Raw genomic sequence first — 16,147 nt, 5'->3', positions numbered from 1 at the left:
ACCATCTTGCTTGTTTGACAAAGTACAAACGACTATCCCTAGGTCAGAGTTAACCTGTGTTAACCAAAAGCACCTATTGTTTTTTACAAGCCAAAAGCCAAGGGCCGATCCAGAACCAAAATGCATCCCCCCTTTCCCAGATTATGAGATACACCCTTGCAAGCATATGACACATGAGACTCCTACCTGCATGGTTACCTGCATCTTCAACTTTGGAGATTCCATCGTTGGTCAGTCCATTCACACCACGATGCACATATACATTAGCCAGCCTCAACATTGACAGCTATTGCAGTACATTCACCTGGCAATCAGGCCTTTGCAAATCTAAACACAGGGAAAGACAAAAAATACAAGAAAAGATAAAGTTAGGTTTTTAAATCACAAACTAAGAAGTTTTTCACACAAGCAAAGGACAGCCTGTAAATCTGTCTTTTTCGGCATCACATAAAAGTGGAATATCAAACAATAACCCTTGCAGGATTTGAATTTGTGTGACTTCCATGTCTTTTCCATGACTTTTCCTCTAACAACCATGACAAACAAGACTCATTTTTCCCCCAATTTTGAATGCATTCTCATTGACTTTTCAGAGTGATTTTTTGAGGATTTTCTATATGTATGACCATGGGAACCCTGTACAAAGGGAAAATTGTTATAAATACCCAAACCATGTTTGTTACACTTATAATTTGAAAGGAAAGAAATTGAAGGATGACTTACTTTATCAGAACAATGATGCCAGAAGATGAGCTTAAAGGGCAGGGGACCAACCAAGCTGCTATCACCTCATTCTATCAGGACAGTGATGTCAGAAGATGCGCTCACAGGCAGGGGACCAACCACGCTGCTATCGCCTTACTCTGTCATTGTAGTGATGCCAGAAGATGAGCCTACAGGCAGGGGACCAACCAAGCTGCTATCATCGGGGCAGTGATGTCAGAAGATGCACTCACAGGCAGGGTACCAACCACGCTGCTATCGCCTTACTCTGTCATTGTAATGATGCCAGAAGATGAGCCTACAGGCAGGGGACCAACCAAGCTGCTATCATCGGGGCAGTGATGTCAGAAGATGCACTCACAGGCAGGGTACCAACCAAGCTGCTATCATCGGGGCAGTGATGTCAGAAGATGCACTCACAGGCAGGGTACCAACCAAGCTGCTATCATCGGGGCAGTGATGTCAGAAGATGCACTCACAGGCAGGGTACCAACCAAGCTGCTATCATCGGGGCAGTGATGTCAGAAGATGCACTCACAGGCAGGGTACCAACCAAGCTGCTGTCATCGGGGCAGTGATGTCAGAAGATGCACTCACAGGCAGGGTACCAACCAAGCTGCTGTCATCGGGGCAGTGATGTCAGAAGATGCACTCACAGGCAGGGTACCAACCAAGCTGCTGTCATCTGGGCAGTGATGTCAGAAGATGCACTCACAGGCAGGGTACCAACCACGCTGCTATCACTTTAGCAGTGATGCCTGAGGATGAGCCAACAGGAACAGTACCAACCACACTGTCATCCACCTTCAACACCTGGTAAAGATAAGAAAAGAATGTGGCATTATTATCCGTCTGCATTGGCAAATACATGTTCAGGGAAAACTATGTTGTACTTTATTTTTTTTTATATTTTAATAAGGGAAAAAAGGGAGGCTAGCCATCAAAGTTAGGATATTTTCCAAACGGAACAGAAAGGAGACCGATCATTTGGGTTAGAGGATATTTTTAGAAGAGAACAACGCGGCGACCAATGTTCAAGGTTAGGAGGATATTTTTTAGAAGGGAACAAAAGGAAAACCAATCATGAAGGTTAGGAGGATTTTTTTTTCAATTTATTTTAGAAGGCAATAAAAAGGAGACTAATCATCAAAGGTTGGGAGGATATTTAACCTATGACTCTTAAAACCAAGGGAAAAGCCCTGCAAAAAACCTTGTTTAAGAGAATCAGCCACTGATTTACGCGGATAATGTGCCAACTATTGCCGAAGAACAGCCACCTTAGAGGGCGCTGGAAGCATGAAAAGTCGCTCATGGGTTCGGGTTATTATTAGTCAGCTGTTGATTGCCAGTGCGTATGCTAGCGCTCATCCGTGGCCCTGCATTGCTGGTTATCACCGACTGGAATGACCAGCGCACGCCCAACACTGCAGATGGAGTCTTCTTCGTGCAGCGCATGTACGTAGCGCTGTACAGGTGCCTCCTTGCGCGGGGGGCCTGCACGCCCATTCTACACGACACCAAAACATGTCCCAGCCTTGCGCACTGACTGCAGCTGTAACAGGGAAAAATGACACACTACGGGGAACTCACAAAACACCAAAAACTCTAACTAAACCAAAGGTCTTTGAAGGAAAAGTCGCAGGAAACGGATTTAATTAGGACTCAGACACCAATATTTGACTTCAACAAAAGGACAAACAAGAATTTATTAATGAAAAAGTACTAGAAAAATGCAAACAAAGAAAAAAAATAAAACCAAAACCCAATACAGTATGTAAAATGGACCTAATGAGTTTACACTCGGACTTCAATCACTGACTTCTAGCAAAACTGGGTCAACGACCAAACTGTCACCAGTACTAACTACAGAATCCGGGGACATGGGGGAATGGGTTGCAGTCTAGTCCGATAGGCCTATTTATATTTGAGCTGGACTCACCGCCGTTAGCTTCGCCATGAAGGAAGGCTTCGCCGACTCCGTTGCTAGCTGGTTAGGTAGGGTACCGGTGTCTCCGGTATGAACTGGGTGACGGACCCGCCATCGTCCCCGAAATCTCCAAAGACGGACCGCCAACTAGTTCTACGCCTACATGTCGCGGTAGAACGTTAACGCGACGACGCGCGTTGTCGTGCGTCGCGGTGTATCCGCCCCGAGCAAAAGTGCACCCCCAATCGGCGAAAGAAAGACAGGTGGTTACAAGCGGGTTCTTGCCACTGATCTCTATCCGGTTCGTAAGTGTGACGTCACTTCAGTTTAAACCACGCCCACTGCACACGTGCACTGCATGCATTGATCGCCGTATGAAAATCTATACTCTTGCACACAGCCAGTGAGGAAAAAAGGTGAAATCCAAACAAAAAGGCTTAAATCAGCTAAAAAATCTCACCCTTGAGTGATGAAATGAATTATCTGAAAAATTCACATCTGCAAGGGGTTAGTCTTGCCTTATCTGCAAGGGGTTGGTCTTGCATTTTTGAAAATTAAAGGAATTTTCTTATTTTACGTAAAATTCCAATGATACACGACCATTTAAAGTTTATTAACAAACCTTTACCATTCAATAATACTAATGTCTTAGGAACAGAAATAATCAGGTTTTAAATAAAACGGGGCCAACACAGAATGATGAAAAGTTACTCAAAATGTTCTTGATTTGAGGAGATTTTTAACTTCGAAGAACATTACACCATTTACTCAGACAAAACTTCTGCAGAACCATATTACTTGTTTATAATTGATCATCTATTGACAGCAACAAAATATGACTTAAAACCTGTCCTGCTTTCTGTTGGTGCAACTATCAATATCAACTTTTCCACATTGTTCTGATGAAGCCATACTGAATTTAAACGCAAAGTTGGCCCTCAGCGATCGGCGAAGTCGGAAACGGACATCCAGAGCTACAGGCTTTGTCTACTGTCAGCACATATACCTACATATTTACAACCAAGAAAAACTCAGACAGCTTTAGCCACAAGATTCATGTGTGGCCATCATCCACGTTTGGCAAATACTGACTATAGAACTCAACCTGAGACTCATGATTGTATTCAAATACTACGCATACTTTAAAAAAGTCATAACTGTATCATTACTGATTAAAAAAAAACCAGAACTTTTTACTAAAGGATTGACAGTGACATTACATGCCGATCTGTACATAGAGAGTATAGTGCCAACTTCAGACTTTGGAAACAAAATGGCTGTTCATTATGTGTGCAGTACAGCGCTTGCCTACTGTGTGCTAATTGTCCACATGCACTGACTCATAATCCACCATTTTGGTTCCAACAATTGAAACACTCATGTCTCAACTTTCTTATGTACAGCTCTGATTACATGTACACATACAGTGTATAAAACTGTTGTGGAGAAACAATCCGAACACTATTGACATTCATTCAAGTCTGGGATATCCGAGATCTTTGAAATGAAATGCCATCTAAGACATCACAGGTGTTGGACTGGAAAGCTCTAGGCACACGACAGAGGCATATCTAACGGTGATAGGGAAGTAAATTGGCCCCTTTAGGCACATTGCCTAATTCTTTGAGGGAATATTATTGATTTCTCTTAAAAAAACCTCCATTTCAACCCCTCACCCAAAGCCTGGATATGCCATAGGCTAAGTAAATCAACTTACAGTATATACGTATATTCATGCATCTGGTCCAATGTCTTGCATTCAATTACAATATTGTTTTAAAATCCACAAGCATCTTGACTTTTGTACATTTCTGATCAATGTGGAGCACAACCTCAATAACGGATCACAGAGGTAGTACTGTATACTTAAACAAAACGAAATGAGTAGAATTTACTGATATAACAAAAAAACACTTAATTATCACATGCATTTAAAAACTAATAATCTGGACATAATTGCTTAAAATTTGTTAATAGATAAATGTTTTAGGTAAGTACAAGTCACTGCAAATATGAAGTCGAAATACTAGTTTTTACACAAGAGGTACTTTTGTGATAATGGGATACAATGTAAAAACTCTACCTCGGTTAGAAAGGAATTAAAGTCTGCTATTAAACAAGTCACAAGGCAAATTACATCATGGACAGGTTGGGTCTGTATGCGGACTTGGCTACCTTAGCCTGAGTGTGGGTGGCTGTTTGCGGGGAACAAGCCGAGTGATGACGCAGACGGATGGAGCGACGGACAGTGGCTTTGACGGCATCACCATTCAGATCCGTGGGAGGGGCTGGTCGGGAATTTGGCAGACTGAAAGACTCCGCACTTGGGGCTTCCGCAACTGCAAATGGAAGCCAAAAAGACAGAAAAAGGCTACATGAACCTTTGCAGTTCATAAGACCTTACCCTTCAAAAATATTGAAGTCCTTGACACCTCCATGTTGATGCTAGAATCACGATGCCACACCAATGACAGAAATGAATAACCCTAATCTCTCTGACACCCAGCGGGGGTGAATTTCAAGAGGAAGAAGAGTTCACAAAACATTCAGCATAAGCATTGTAACAACGACAGCACCACAGTACAGTGGCTTTAATGTGCTTTGACTAGCCAGCGATGAAAATCCATGACCAAATAATGCAATTTCTTGGACTATTCAGACGTTTAAAATTGCTAATGAAATCACGCGTTTTATGCACTTGTTTCTGATTATACAAATCACAACACAATGTTTGAAAAATTCCATGACTTTTGAAACTTGACTGATCAAATGTCTCACAATTCTAGAGATGTTGGACCCAAAAATCCTGAGAAATTCGGTCTCTGATTATGAAATTCTTAGCCATATTGTGTGTCAAATCAACCTGTTCACTCCAAGAGAGATATACGAGATTACCAGTCAAATGTGATTGCGGTGATAATTTTCCATTTTCAGTGCACTCGTTTATTATTAATTATTGCTGGCAATCCTCATCAAGACTTAAACAAATTTGAAATTTACCCGAGGTGACTGGTGCTGGGGAGTCAAAGTGGATGAGATCGCCCCCGACCTGAGACGTAGAGGTACAGGACCCAGGAGGTGGTGTGAAGACACTGGAGAAGCTCACCTGTAGATAGAGACGATTATCAACTGTGACACAGAGGATTAGTGCAGTACAGAGTCCACAAAGAGAATTTATAGCTGCATCCGAATCTGTTGTCTAGAGCTAGGTCTAAGTCTTCACTCCACTAGAATATACAAGGAGACACATTGACAATGGACCTACCTGTAGCTCTAGAAGCCTATTGGGACACAGCCTACCATCTGAAGAGGCTTTATAGAGCTAGGTCTAAGTCTTCACTCTCAGGAAATACACGGAAACACGCAGACATCAGACCTAGCCGTAGCTCTAGAAGCCCATTTGGACATGGCCTACCATCTGAATAAGCTTTATACCAAGCCTTTGGCAAACAGATTTAGAAGCCATTACTGGAGGTGCGCTACACACTCATGGAGGTGGTACATGAAAATTAAATACCTCTCCAGCAAACAGGTTCAGTTGAAGGACGCAAGTTTGAGTGTGGTTCCCTGGCCAGAATGGCATGTCCCCAGATGTTTATCAAGCAAACCAGTCTGCCTGCACTCTCAGCAATTCAGATTTCATGAACAGAAAAAGGCTCGACCTTGAACAGTTCCCACACACGACAGGTGAAGTACTTGTACCTTGCCAAATGCTGTGGGTGTCCTACAAAGATGAGGGCTGTTGAGTCCTGGAAGTAGCACAGAGCTCCTAGATCGACTCCTGGTGCCTACACAAAGCAAGGATGGTCAAGGCAAAAACCATGTATTGGCTTGAAGATAAGGGTAGCTTCTAACCACTATTCGCCTCCCAGAAAAACCCAGAACAAAACTCTAGAGGTCAACGTTTACAATTAACTGTTGCTTCACTGCCATCCACTTATCAAACAATTTTCTCTTTATCTTCCCCAAATACTGGGATGAAGCCAAAACTCATTTGTGACAGCCTAACAAATGAAGTCCCGAGTCATCATCTCTGTGTCTCGGTTCAAAGCCTTCAAAAGAATTTTACACGATGGAAATCAACAAAACTTGAGCATAATTTTTCATGTACATCATGTCCATTGCTATCAGGATTCCAAACTCAGTGAAATAAACATATCTAAATTTGCTCTTTTTAATGCAAAAAAAGAACCTTAAATGGGGTTTTGACGGATCAGGTCAGATTTTGTTAATTTGGCAACTTACGTGGTGTATTGGAAAGTTGTGACCGGACCCCGAGATCAGCTAGTTGCTGCTGAGGTTCGGTCTGCATGAGTTTTTCTGCCTCCTGGTTGAGATCAACAATGGAGAGCATGGAGGGTTGAAGGTACTTGGTCAGAAGGTTCTGGGGCAATGGGAAAAATGCAGGAGGGAATTGGTTCGTGTTTTGGGAGACCTTTGCATAAAAGGATTCGTATTGGTTAAATTTTGAACCCACTGCTTGCTTGTACGGGTCAGTTCACATCGGGTAAGACGAGCACCAGCAAAGTTGACGACATTGGTTTCATGGATTCTTGGCACTAAAGGTGAGCTTGAAATGAAAACAGTGGCAAAACAAGCATGGAGAATACACAAAGACATGTAAAAATCTACAAAAAACTCACTTTTAATATAATCATAAAGACAATTCTGCTGGCAAACAAAAGTCTAAAATTCAAAAGTCGTCTCTAAAAATTTGAAACTCTGGCTAGAATCCTTTACTTGAGGGTTGCGGGGAAAAAAACAAGACAGTTGGTCAAACAGCACAGGAGTATGAGCCAAAATACCTGTTGTAATAACAAAATAAGTTGGTTAAAGCAAAGTTTGAACAAACCGACCTTAGAATTATAGGGTAGGGGTAAGTCAAAATCAAGTTAAGAAGAATATTGATCATACATGTGCATGTACCTGAGTTTCATCATCTTTACATGTATGTGAGGTGGAGACACTGGAAGAATCATCCTCCCTGGAGTCTGTCCTGTAGGGTGTGGCCAATTTCAAGGGTGTGGCCACCTGGCTTTCAGCCATGGCTATTTCGCCAACAGGTGTGGCCACCTTTTTGTCAGGTATGGTCATTGTAATATTCTTCATGGCTGTTTGGCTGGAGGGCGTGGCCACTTTACTAAGGGGCGTGGTCACTTTACTGACGGGCATGGCCGATTTGCTGACAGGTGCAGTAACCTCCCCGAGGACTAACTTGCTAAGTGTGCCGCATAGCTTGCCTTGTATCGACCTCCGTGCGTTCTTGGGTGTGTATCCCTGTGCAAGTGGGGTGTTGGCATTGCTGCCACTGGTGTGGGATGGTCGAACTTTGAACGGGGAACCAGCTGAAACAATAGAACATACATGGTACAAAGCACCAGCACGTATATAGGTCATTTGAAAATTTACCTCATCAATAGTTTTGAAATATAAATGTAAAAGTAATTCAAAGAGGTAGTAAATACAACTACAGGAGGGGAAAAGTGGATTGTATAAAAGGTTAAAGGAAATAGCACCTGTGATATTTAACATTTCAACTTTATTTCTTGTGATGAAAAAAAAAACAGACATAAATAGAATGCTCCGAGGAAATCAAGAACAGGGCAAAGATGTTGGATTGAGTGAATGTTTGAGGCTGACTATGAAAGTGTCCAAAGTATTTGTACCCTTGTTAGCTGCCTCCAAGTTAATACCAGCTTCTTGTGCCCAGATTATAAACAAAAACTTACAAACTGATTTCTACACAAAGCATAATATCCCAAGTTGAGATTGTCCAAAGTGAGTTAGTTACCTTCACAGTGACTGGCAGGGGTGCGCACTGGGCTCTCAACCTTGAAGAACCCGCCTTCAAACACCACCTGCTCGGCCGCTTTGGCCCGCGTCTGTCTGGCCTTCATTGTGGCCTTGATAGCCGCTAGACGCTCCCTGGCTGCCTCCCGATCCTTGTTGGATTGGCTCTTGGTGGCCGGTTTGGCCTTCTAGTACACAAGCACGAGACAAAGTACAGTAAAAGGTCGATCAAATCATCCTTTAGGGCCAGTGTAGGTGCGGCCTTCAACAGCCTGGCCTTCATGGTGGCATTCATTACCAGCCACTAAATGCTTTCTGGCTGGCTCATGGCCTTCACTCGGTATGTTTTTCTCAAGCAGATTTGCCCTGAAGTATAGGCCAGTGTAGGCCCGGCCTTCAATGGTCTGGCCTTCATGGTGGCATTCATTACCAGCCACTAAATGCTTTCTGACTGGCTCATGGCCTTCACTCGGTATGCTTTTGTCAGGTAGATTTGCCATGAAGTATAGTAAAATGACATAACAGATTTTGGTAAATTCAACCCAAGCTACAGCACTTAAAAGCTGAGTCAATTTAATGTTTACAATCAAAGCATGACAACTAAAATTTGAACCAAACTTTAAGTTTCCTCTTGTATGTTATCGTCTGCCAGACAGGAATTCTTGGGCAACAAAAGGAAATCAAAACATCATTGTCTAATGAGCAGTCTATTTTACAACAAACAAAATCATCTAGAACTGGGAAACATTCACAGAAGCAAAATCTTATTGTAGTGTTTTTCCATTCAAATCATGAAAGGATCACAGGTGGGATAATGGGGGACCTCTACAGGGGCTGAGCATGTTGGAATAACAGGCAATAAACACCAATAGGATACCCACCTTGACGATCTTCTTGGTCTTTGCAGGTTCCACCTTTGTCTCCTCCCTAGCCCAGTGATTGGCTTGGAGTTGATCCAGCGACGCAAACCTCCCCAAGACATCTTCCACCTTGAAACCCAAAGTGTTCAATTCCTGACATGTTACAAAGCACTTACTCTCACAGTGCAAAAAAATACATATATTCCTGACATTCATTTCAAGTCTGAAGATAGAATCCGACTCCAACTTATTTCAGATGGCTCAATTTCCTTTAAACTTGCCAACACTTTTCAATCGATCCCAGTATAAGAAACATGACTACTACTTGTGGGTAATTTGAACCAAGAACGTTTGCACAAAAACGCTATATTCAAGTTTGTTAGAATCCATCCGGGGGTTTTGAAAGACATTTTGAGGTAGGTAGACCCCAGCCTCTATTGCTTTACAGAAGTCTTGACACCCCTTGACAATTAAAAGGTAAAAGGCTGTGGCATTGGTACGGAGTATTTTGGCAGATGCAGGAAAGTTTCTAGCAAAAATGCAAAGGACATAAGAGTTGATGGCTACCATCATGCCCCACCTGGAAGTAGATCATGTCCCAGAAGCCAGTCAGATCTGAGCAATGAGTTTTCTTCTCTCCCAGCCCAAACTCGCAGTTATCCACCAGGCCTGAGAACTGCTTAAACCTCTGGTCAATGAGTAGCTGAGCCTTGCCGATGGTGCAACGGATCTCGCCACTAACTGAGGCAGGTGAAGCAATGTATGAGGTCTTGTCAGTGACAAAATATCAAGGCAAAGCAAAACACCAGAGGATGCTGAATACAAAGAACATAACTGGACTATGAACAATTACACTTAGGATGCACAAGGTTTAGACTCAAACTCAAGCATGGGACCTTCATGCAGGGCTTAACTGGCTACTGAGTCTCAATAAAGTTGATGAGTACCTCATTGACCACAGTGTGCTCATACTCAGTGACCGAAATTTTTAAAGTACATACCATCGTCACTCAGGTCTGTGTCCCTCTGCACAGCTTCCCACTTGCTGCAGAGGTCGTTCAACTTGGTAGTCTCTGTCACTAGCAGGTCTCGGAAATAGGACACATCTTCAAAGCAATTAAAAACAGACATCAATCTCAATCCGGTGCATGATAGGAAAAAACATGCACAACAGAGATACTGAAAATTCTTGTAGGAATAACTATTAGCTGTGGTACACCTGTCACCTTTGTACACATTCAGATGAAAAATCTGCCAAGGTAAAGTAAGAGTAAAAACTTGGGCAAAGACCGGGAACAATAATCAGCAGAGATTACACCTGCTTTGCCGGAGAGGGACAGCAAGTGAATACCTTCTTTTTTGTTCTGCGGGGGCGGATCCTGCAGCAGAGATTTCTTGGGGGAGTGGATGGCCGAGATCTCCAGCGGCTGAGGGGAGGTAGCTCGCTTCCGTCGGCTCGCTGATCTAGGAGTAGAACACCTGTTAACAAAGGAAACAAATAATATTTAGTGTGTGTGTGTGAGCTATATGCAACGTCAATTGGCAATAAATACTCAATAAAAAGACCATACATGTACATAAAAAAAGGCCTTTCAAAATATATGGGCATGATATTTGCCTCTAAAGAAACGCAGGAAAAAGTCTCCTGCAGAACCCAAGAAGTAGGACTACAAATCTGAACTCGTATTAAAATAGGGACAATATAAAGACTGTCAAGTGCACATACACGTCTTCACATGAAGTTACTCTGGCTTTTTTAAAATCTAGTTTCAAGTTACTGGTTGTCACTAGCAATTGATGCCAAATAGTGACATTTTCCCAAAACGTCTACAATCCCTGAGGACGTTGTTATACATGTCTTTGCATTGAAATGGCCACTTCCTTTTCCAATTCCCTTCCCACAGACCACTCCTCTTACCTTCCTTTTCGCAACGCTGTCTCGGGGAAGAGAAAGTTCTGGGTGCTGGCGGGGCTCATGGGCTCAAACTGAAAGTTGAAGGTGAAGTTGGCTGGTGCAAATGAGGGCTGGATGTCGGGGAACTGGAAGAAATTCCCCCTCTCGCTGGTTACATGCTGGGTGGAGGTAGGGGAGGGTAGCTTGGTGGGCTCAACTGGGGGAGGTGCGGTGGGTTCAGTGACAGGTGCCTTGGTTTTCTCGATGCTCGTCTTGGCAGCTGGCTTGGTCTTCTGGGCTTGACGGTTCTCTTTTTGATCTTCGGGAAAGTACATGTAGAAAGGCTCTTGTTAAACAGTTTCTTTGGTAACAGATTGTTTCACTGTGTTTAGACAAGTGTTGACCCAGACGGCAAACTGTGGGGTAAAGGAATTCATTGCAGCTACACTTAAAAAAATTTAAAATAGAAATTTTCAACAGGGCAAGAAGTATTGTTCGTCTCTTAAATCTTGCTAAATCATGGCTGGAGATATTCCTAGCTGTAAGAAGCTATTAAAGTGATTATGATGTACAATTGTGTGTGTCATTGCAACTGATTTTTGTATATGGTTTGTTCATCAACAATCTGCCGGTCGGTAAGACCGAATATTCAGATGTTTGATCCAATTGAAGGTCGAATATTCAAAAAGTGAATAATTTGAATTGACTCAGCCCTAGTTCTACCTTCCTCAATCCTACAAAATCCCCCAAACCTCTTGGTGGATTTTTGAAGGATCTTTGAAGGTTAGACACAATGCAGCCTAGAGCACAGAAGAATATGAGTCATATGACCTTACCTTCGCTTTTCGATGCCAGTCTAGCTGACTGCCGAGTCACTCGTTTGGCTGGGGCAGCCGTAACAGGGGCACTTGGTTTGGACTGGCTGGTTACAGACTGTTCAATTCCAAAAGGAAGATTTGGAATAGATGCTTAAATCAACAGAGGTAATATTAGGAGAACACTGTTTTATTTTTTTTTTTCAAATACAAACCTACGTCAAGAGATGTTTATCAAAACAGGAATTTTGCAAGTATAAAAATGCCTCAGATTTGATCAAAAATCAGCAATCCCGCAATCAGCGGAACTTATAACTTTTTGTACATTAACCCTAACACTCCTCAATCCTTCACCTGTTGGAGGACTGAGGAGTGTTAGGGTTAATCATTTATAATTGACAAAAAGCAGTAACCATCATTATGTACCTTGCTACTGGCAGCTTTAGTTAATGCTCGTGTGACTCGCCGTTGCAGCGCTGGAGTGTCTTTCTGTACCTACATGTAGTAATCAACAACATCCAGCCATTAGTTTCATTCGCATGTTCCACGGGCAAAGCCGAGTGACGACAATGACTAGCCATGCAGTCATTTCCAAGACCTATGGGTATGTATTCATGTATGAGCAGCATATTGACGTGCAATGCACATTGCTTAAAGTGTCTGGGATAAAAATAACCATGCAAAGTCGTGATTTAACCACCCAATATTTGGATCCACATACACTGTACATATCCTGTATGCATACCATCTCTAAAGGTCCCTACATAGCTTACCTGGGGTTTGGTCGGCACCGGTGCCTTGACCACAGACAAGTTGGTGGGCCTCTTGTCGTGGGTGACTTTGTAAACCTTGAACATGGGTTTCTGCTTCTCCTTCTCCAGAGCAAGTTTCTTCTTCAGCTCTTTCTCCCTTTTCCATTTCTGCAGCATCTCCCTTCTTGCCAAGGTTCCTGCCGTCTCAGCCTTGGTGGATGCTACCGCCTGGACATCAGCTGTCAACAGAGCACAACAAAATGTGGCCATCTCTTTTTGGGAACAAAGTAAATCATCCTTTTTTGAAAATTATTAGAAATCTTCAATTCTCAATGCTGGACAAAAAATAAGGGGCTGATCAGATGAACTCTCCCCACTACTTTTAATCTCTAAATGTGGGTCACAGTTTCTTTTTTTCAGTGTAAAAGAGACTTCACTTGTTTCATTTTACCCTTCAGTATCATGTATAACATTGCGTACAGGGAAAGAGTTCCATATACATGTACATGTCCGGTTACCAAATTAAACATTGTTATGAAGTTAATGTTTCTTCTTTCTCAAAGTCAGTTGTCTTCCTCAGATTGGCACTTTTTCGATAATTTTCAAGTCATATTAACCCTAACAGTCCCAAATCCTCCAATTTCAATACGATTTTACATACACCCAAGGGGGTTAGGGTTAAGAAATGTAAGTGGTAACTGGATACAGACTTCTTTTGAGCAGTTGCACGTTGCATGAGAGATTCACAGTACGGTATAGTGAGGACCGATGCTACACTTGGGGGATCAAGCATGGGTATCGTCTGTCATTGTAAGGTAGGGCTTGAGTTTGCTATCTACCTGTTGGCTTAGCTGCCTTCTGTACAGCTGCACTTTTCCCCTGTCTTGTCTTTGCTGTTTGCTGACTGATATTCTTCTGGACGTTCTCGTCTGTGTTTTCCTTAAGTGGCGTCAGGGACCCGATGTCTCGATGTTTCATGTATGTTTCGTCGCGCTGCAGCCGCTGATCTACAGAACGTCGCTTCACTCGCAAGAATCTTTTCTCTCTCGCATCCAGACCTAGGCCCTTCTTCTTGTAGGAGTACGAAAAATCCATTCTGAAATCTGAATTTTAAAACAATGCACTGACATTAATTAATTTAAAAACACTCAAGAGTAACCCCAAGTTAGGTGAAATTAGTCGGGTGGACATGGTCCATGCGTACACATTAATTACAATACAACTGGTTGATCCTGCTCGAAGCCTTGGACTTTACTTCCACTTTTCTCAACAATCTTCCTCAAAAAGGTGAATCGGACATGTTGTACATGTACACAATGACTGACAATGACTACATATTGATGACAGAAACATGAGGAAATGCAATTAACCTAACCAGGTCATGTCACTTGTTGAAGTGGCGATGACGTCATTTTTATCAGGGCACATGATAATGATGTAATTTTTCTCGCGAGATTTCAGGAAAATAATGAGACAAGAATGAAAGCAGCCAATATGGCCGCTATGACAAACCTATTTCCGATGGCTATTTTGGAAAAGTGCCAAGGTATTTTCGAACATGTTGAATCATGAAGACTAACCCGTCTAAAACAAGAATAACAACGCTATGAACACACAGACTTACAATGTACATGTAGGCTACCTAACATGCCTAGGCCTAAATGAAGTTTTTCTTCTTCCTTAACATATTAATTGCAATAAAATATCTTTATGCCTAACTACGACAGGACAACTGTTACGCCCCAACTATAGCATCAGTCCCAACTATAGTTTGGCACATCCCAACCATAGTTGGGCCTGTCCCAACTAGAGTGTCAAGTGTGAGACACATTGACTTGGATAATGTTGAGACATTTTCCACAGACATTGGTCAACAATAGTTGGGCCAGCCCAACTGCAGCACTACAGTTGGGACTGTCCCAACCATAGTTGGGACTTATTCTATAGTTGGGGCGTAACATGACTCTTTAGGAGGTTAGTCCTTTTATCAGCTCCATCTATTCATGGTTACGCCTACATGTAGTCCTACCGGTAATGCTGTAGGAAGTGAATATCCAGACATAACTTCAGTCTTGACACCACGTAACAACCATAGCCCGGGCATGAACATGCTTAACTTTACTATCAGGTCCCTTATTTCGCCACTTAGGGCCTACTGTCATAACTGTTAACCCTAACCCCTTAGGGTGTGTGTAAAATCATACTGAAATCAGAGGATTTGGGACTGTTAGGGTTAATGGTACAATGTTGATTGATGATGCATGTAGGCCTACTTTAGACATACATGTATACACTCTTGCTCTCAACATCGTTGAATAAACCACCACGTTCTTGAGTTCTGAAGTTTAGCGTACTTTGCAGTTTATTTCATCTTGCGAAAACACGGTATTTCGTGGCAGTTCCACAGCATGCACAAGATCCAGGCTTGATGGTCCATCGGACATTGTCATGATTGTCGGATGCGCCCAGGCCAGAGACAGGGTGAGTTTGGCCACGGACTGTGAATACCAATGCGACTTAACCAGTTTCAGGATGTTGACAACAGGTGGCGAAATTACATGAAATACGGACCTGGCAAGGAGTAATGATACACAGACGCCAGTTGTAGGCCTATGTCATGTATGTAGGCCTAGTGTTACTTACTTTTTTAAGCTGTAAAAAAGCACAGGGTGTCAACAAGTGGCGTCCATATATCATGTATATGGAAGTTCCTACCTTAGTGTGTCATGCCCACACACATGACACACTAAAGAAGTAATGTTTAAATAAAAAAGTAATATTTAGTACTGCAAACGTTAGTACTACTAGGCCTACTATTATTTATGGACATGATGGAGCAACACGACGAAGGAACACCGCATGACTAGGCCTACACCGTCACGTACATTATGCCCTACGCCTACATTACGTTACGGGGACTGGAGTCTAGCCGCAACTGTTGTAACTTAAGAAATTCCTTCTTTCCAACACTACCAAACACGGAGAAGACTGAACTGGTTAAACAGCTGACGACACAAAATTAATGGCTGAAAACTAAGTATGACTGAAACTAAAAAACAACGGAAACTTACCAAGAAATGCCCAATCTTTCGCTCTAGACTATGTCTTGGTGTGCTTGTTTAGTTCTACTTTCATGACTTTGGCCAAATCAAACTACGATCCAAAAACACTCAACTCGATTGGCCGTTAGAAAATGACGTCACTGAGAGGTGCTGCAAAATTAAACAGCGCCCTCTTTAAAGAATATTGCCAGGGCCCGCGCTATAATTATCTACGTGTGTGAAAAACTCGACAGAAACTTTGAATGAATCGCTAAAAGATTTTTGAATGCAAAATACTGATGCATTTGCGTTTTGAGAGCTTAATTAATAAAGTATGAATTCAAA

At 42.4% G+C, this 16,147-nt stretch overlaps 1 protein-coding gene across 3 annotated transcripts; it reads right to left on the bottom strand.

The window, feature by feature from the left end:
* Nucleotides 1-3,233: 3,233 nt before the first annotated feature.
* LOC110978764 (uncharacterized) lies at nt 3,234-15,920 on the bottom strand. 3 transcript variants are annotated; one of them, XM_022234027.2, is made up of 16 exons: nt 15,833-15,920; nt 13,601-13,864; nt 12,783-13,000; nt 12,436-12,504; nt 12,031-12,127; nt 11,219-11,513; nt 10,652-10,779; nt 10,302-10,406; nt 9,881-10,041; nt 9,322-9,429; nt 8,442-8,628; nt 7,577-7,995; nt 6,896-7,034; nt 6,353-6,438; nt 5,651-5,756; nt 3,234-4,989 (listed from the first exon to the last, which is right to left on the bottom strand). In XM_022234027.2, the coding sequence occupies exons 2-16, from the start codon at nt 13,854-13,856 to the stop codon at nt 4,784-4,786; spliced, it is 2,580 nt and encodes an 859-aa protein (XP_022089719.2). In that variant the 5' UTR covers nt 13,857-13,864; nt 15,833-15,920; the 3' UTR covers nt 3,234-4,783. The 3 variants fall into 3 exon arrangements, with proteins under 3 accessions (XP_022089719.2, XP_087004989.1, XP_087004988.1); XM_087148863.1 differs by having other exon boundaries at nt 6,896-6,977; XM_087148862.1 differs by having other exon boundaries at nt 8,442-8,625.
* Between the last annotated feature and the right edge of the window lie 227 nt (nt 15,921-16,147).

Source organism: Acanthaster planci, linkage group LG18 (genome assembly GCF_054643075.1).
Source record: "Acanthaster planci isolate LZ-2023a linkage group LG18, COTS_SCS, whole genome shotgun sequence".
Taxonomy (NCBI): domain Eukaryota; kingdom Metazoa; phylum Echinodermata; class Asteroidea; order Valvatida; family Acanthasteridae; genus Acanthaster; species Acanthaster planci.
The sequence above is the reverse complement of the archived record's forward strand: the minus strand, read 5'-3'. Positions and strand labels throughout refer to the sequence as shown.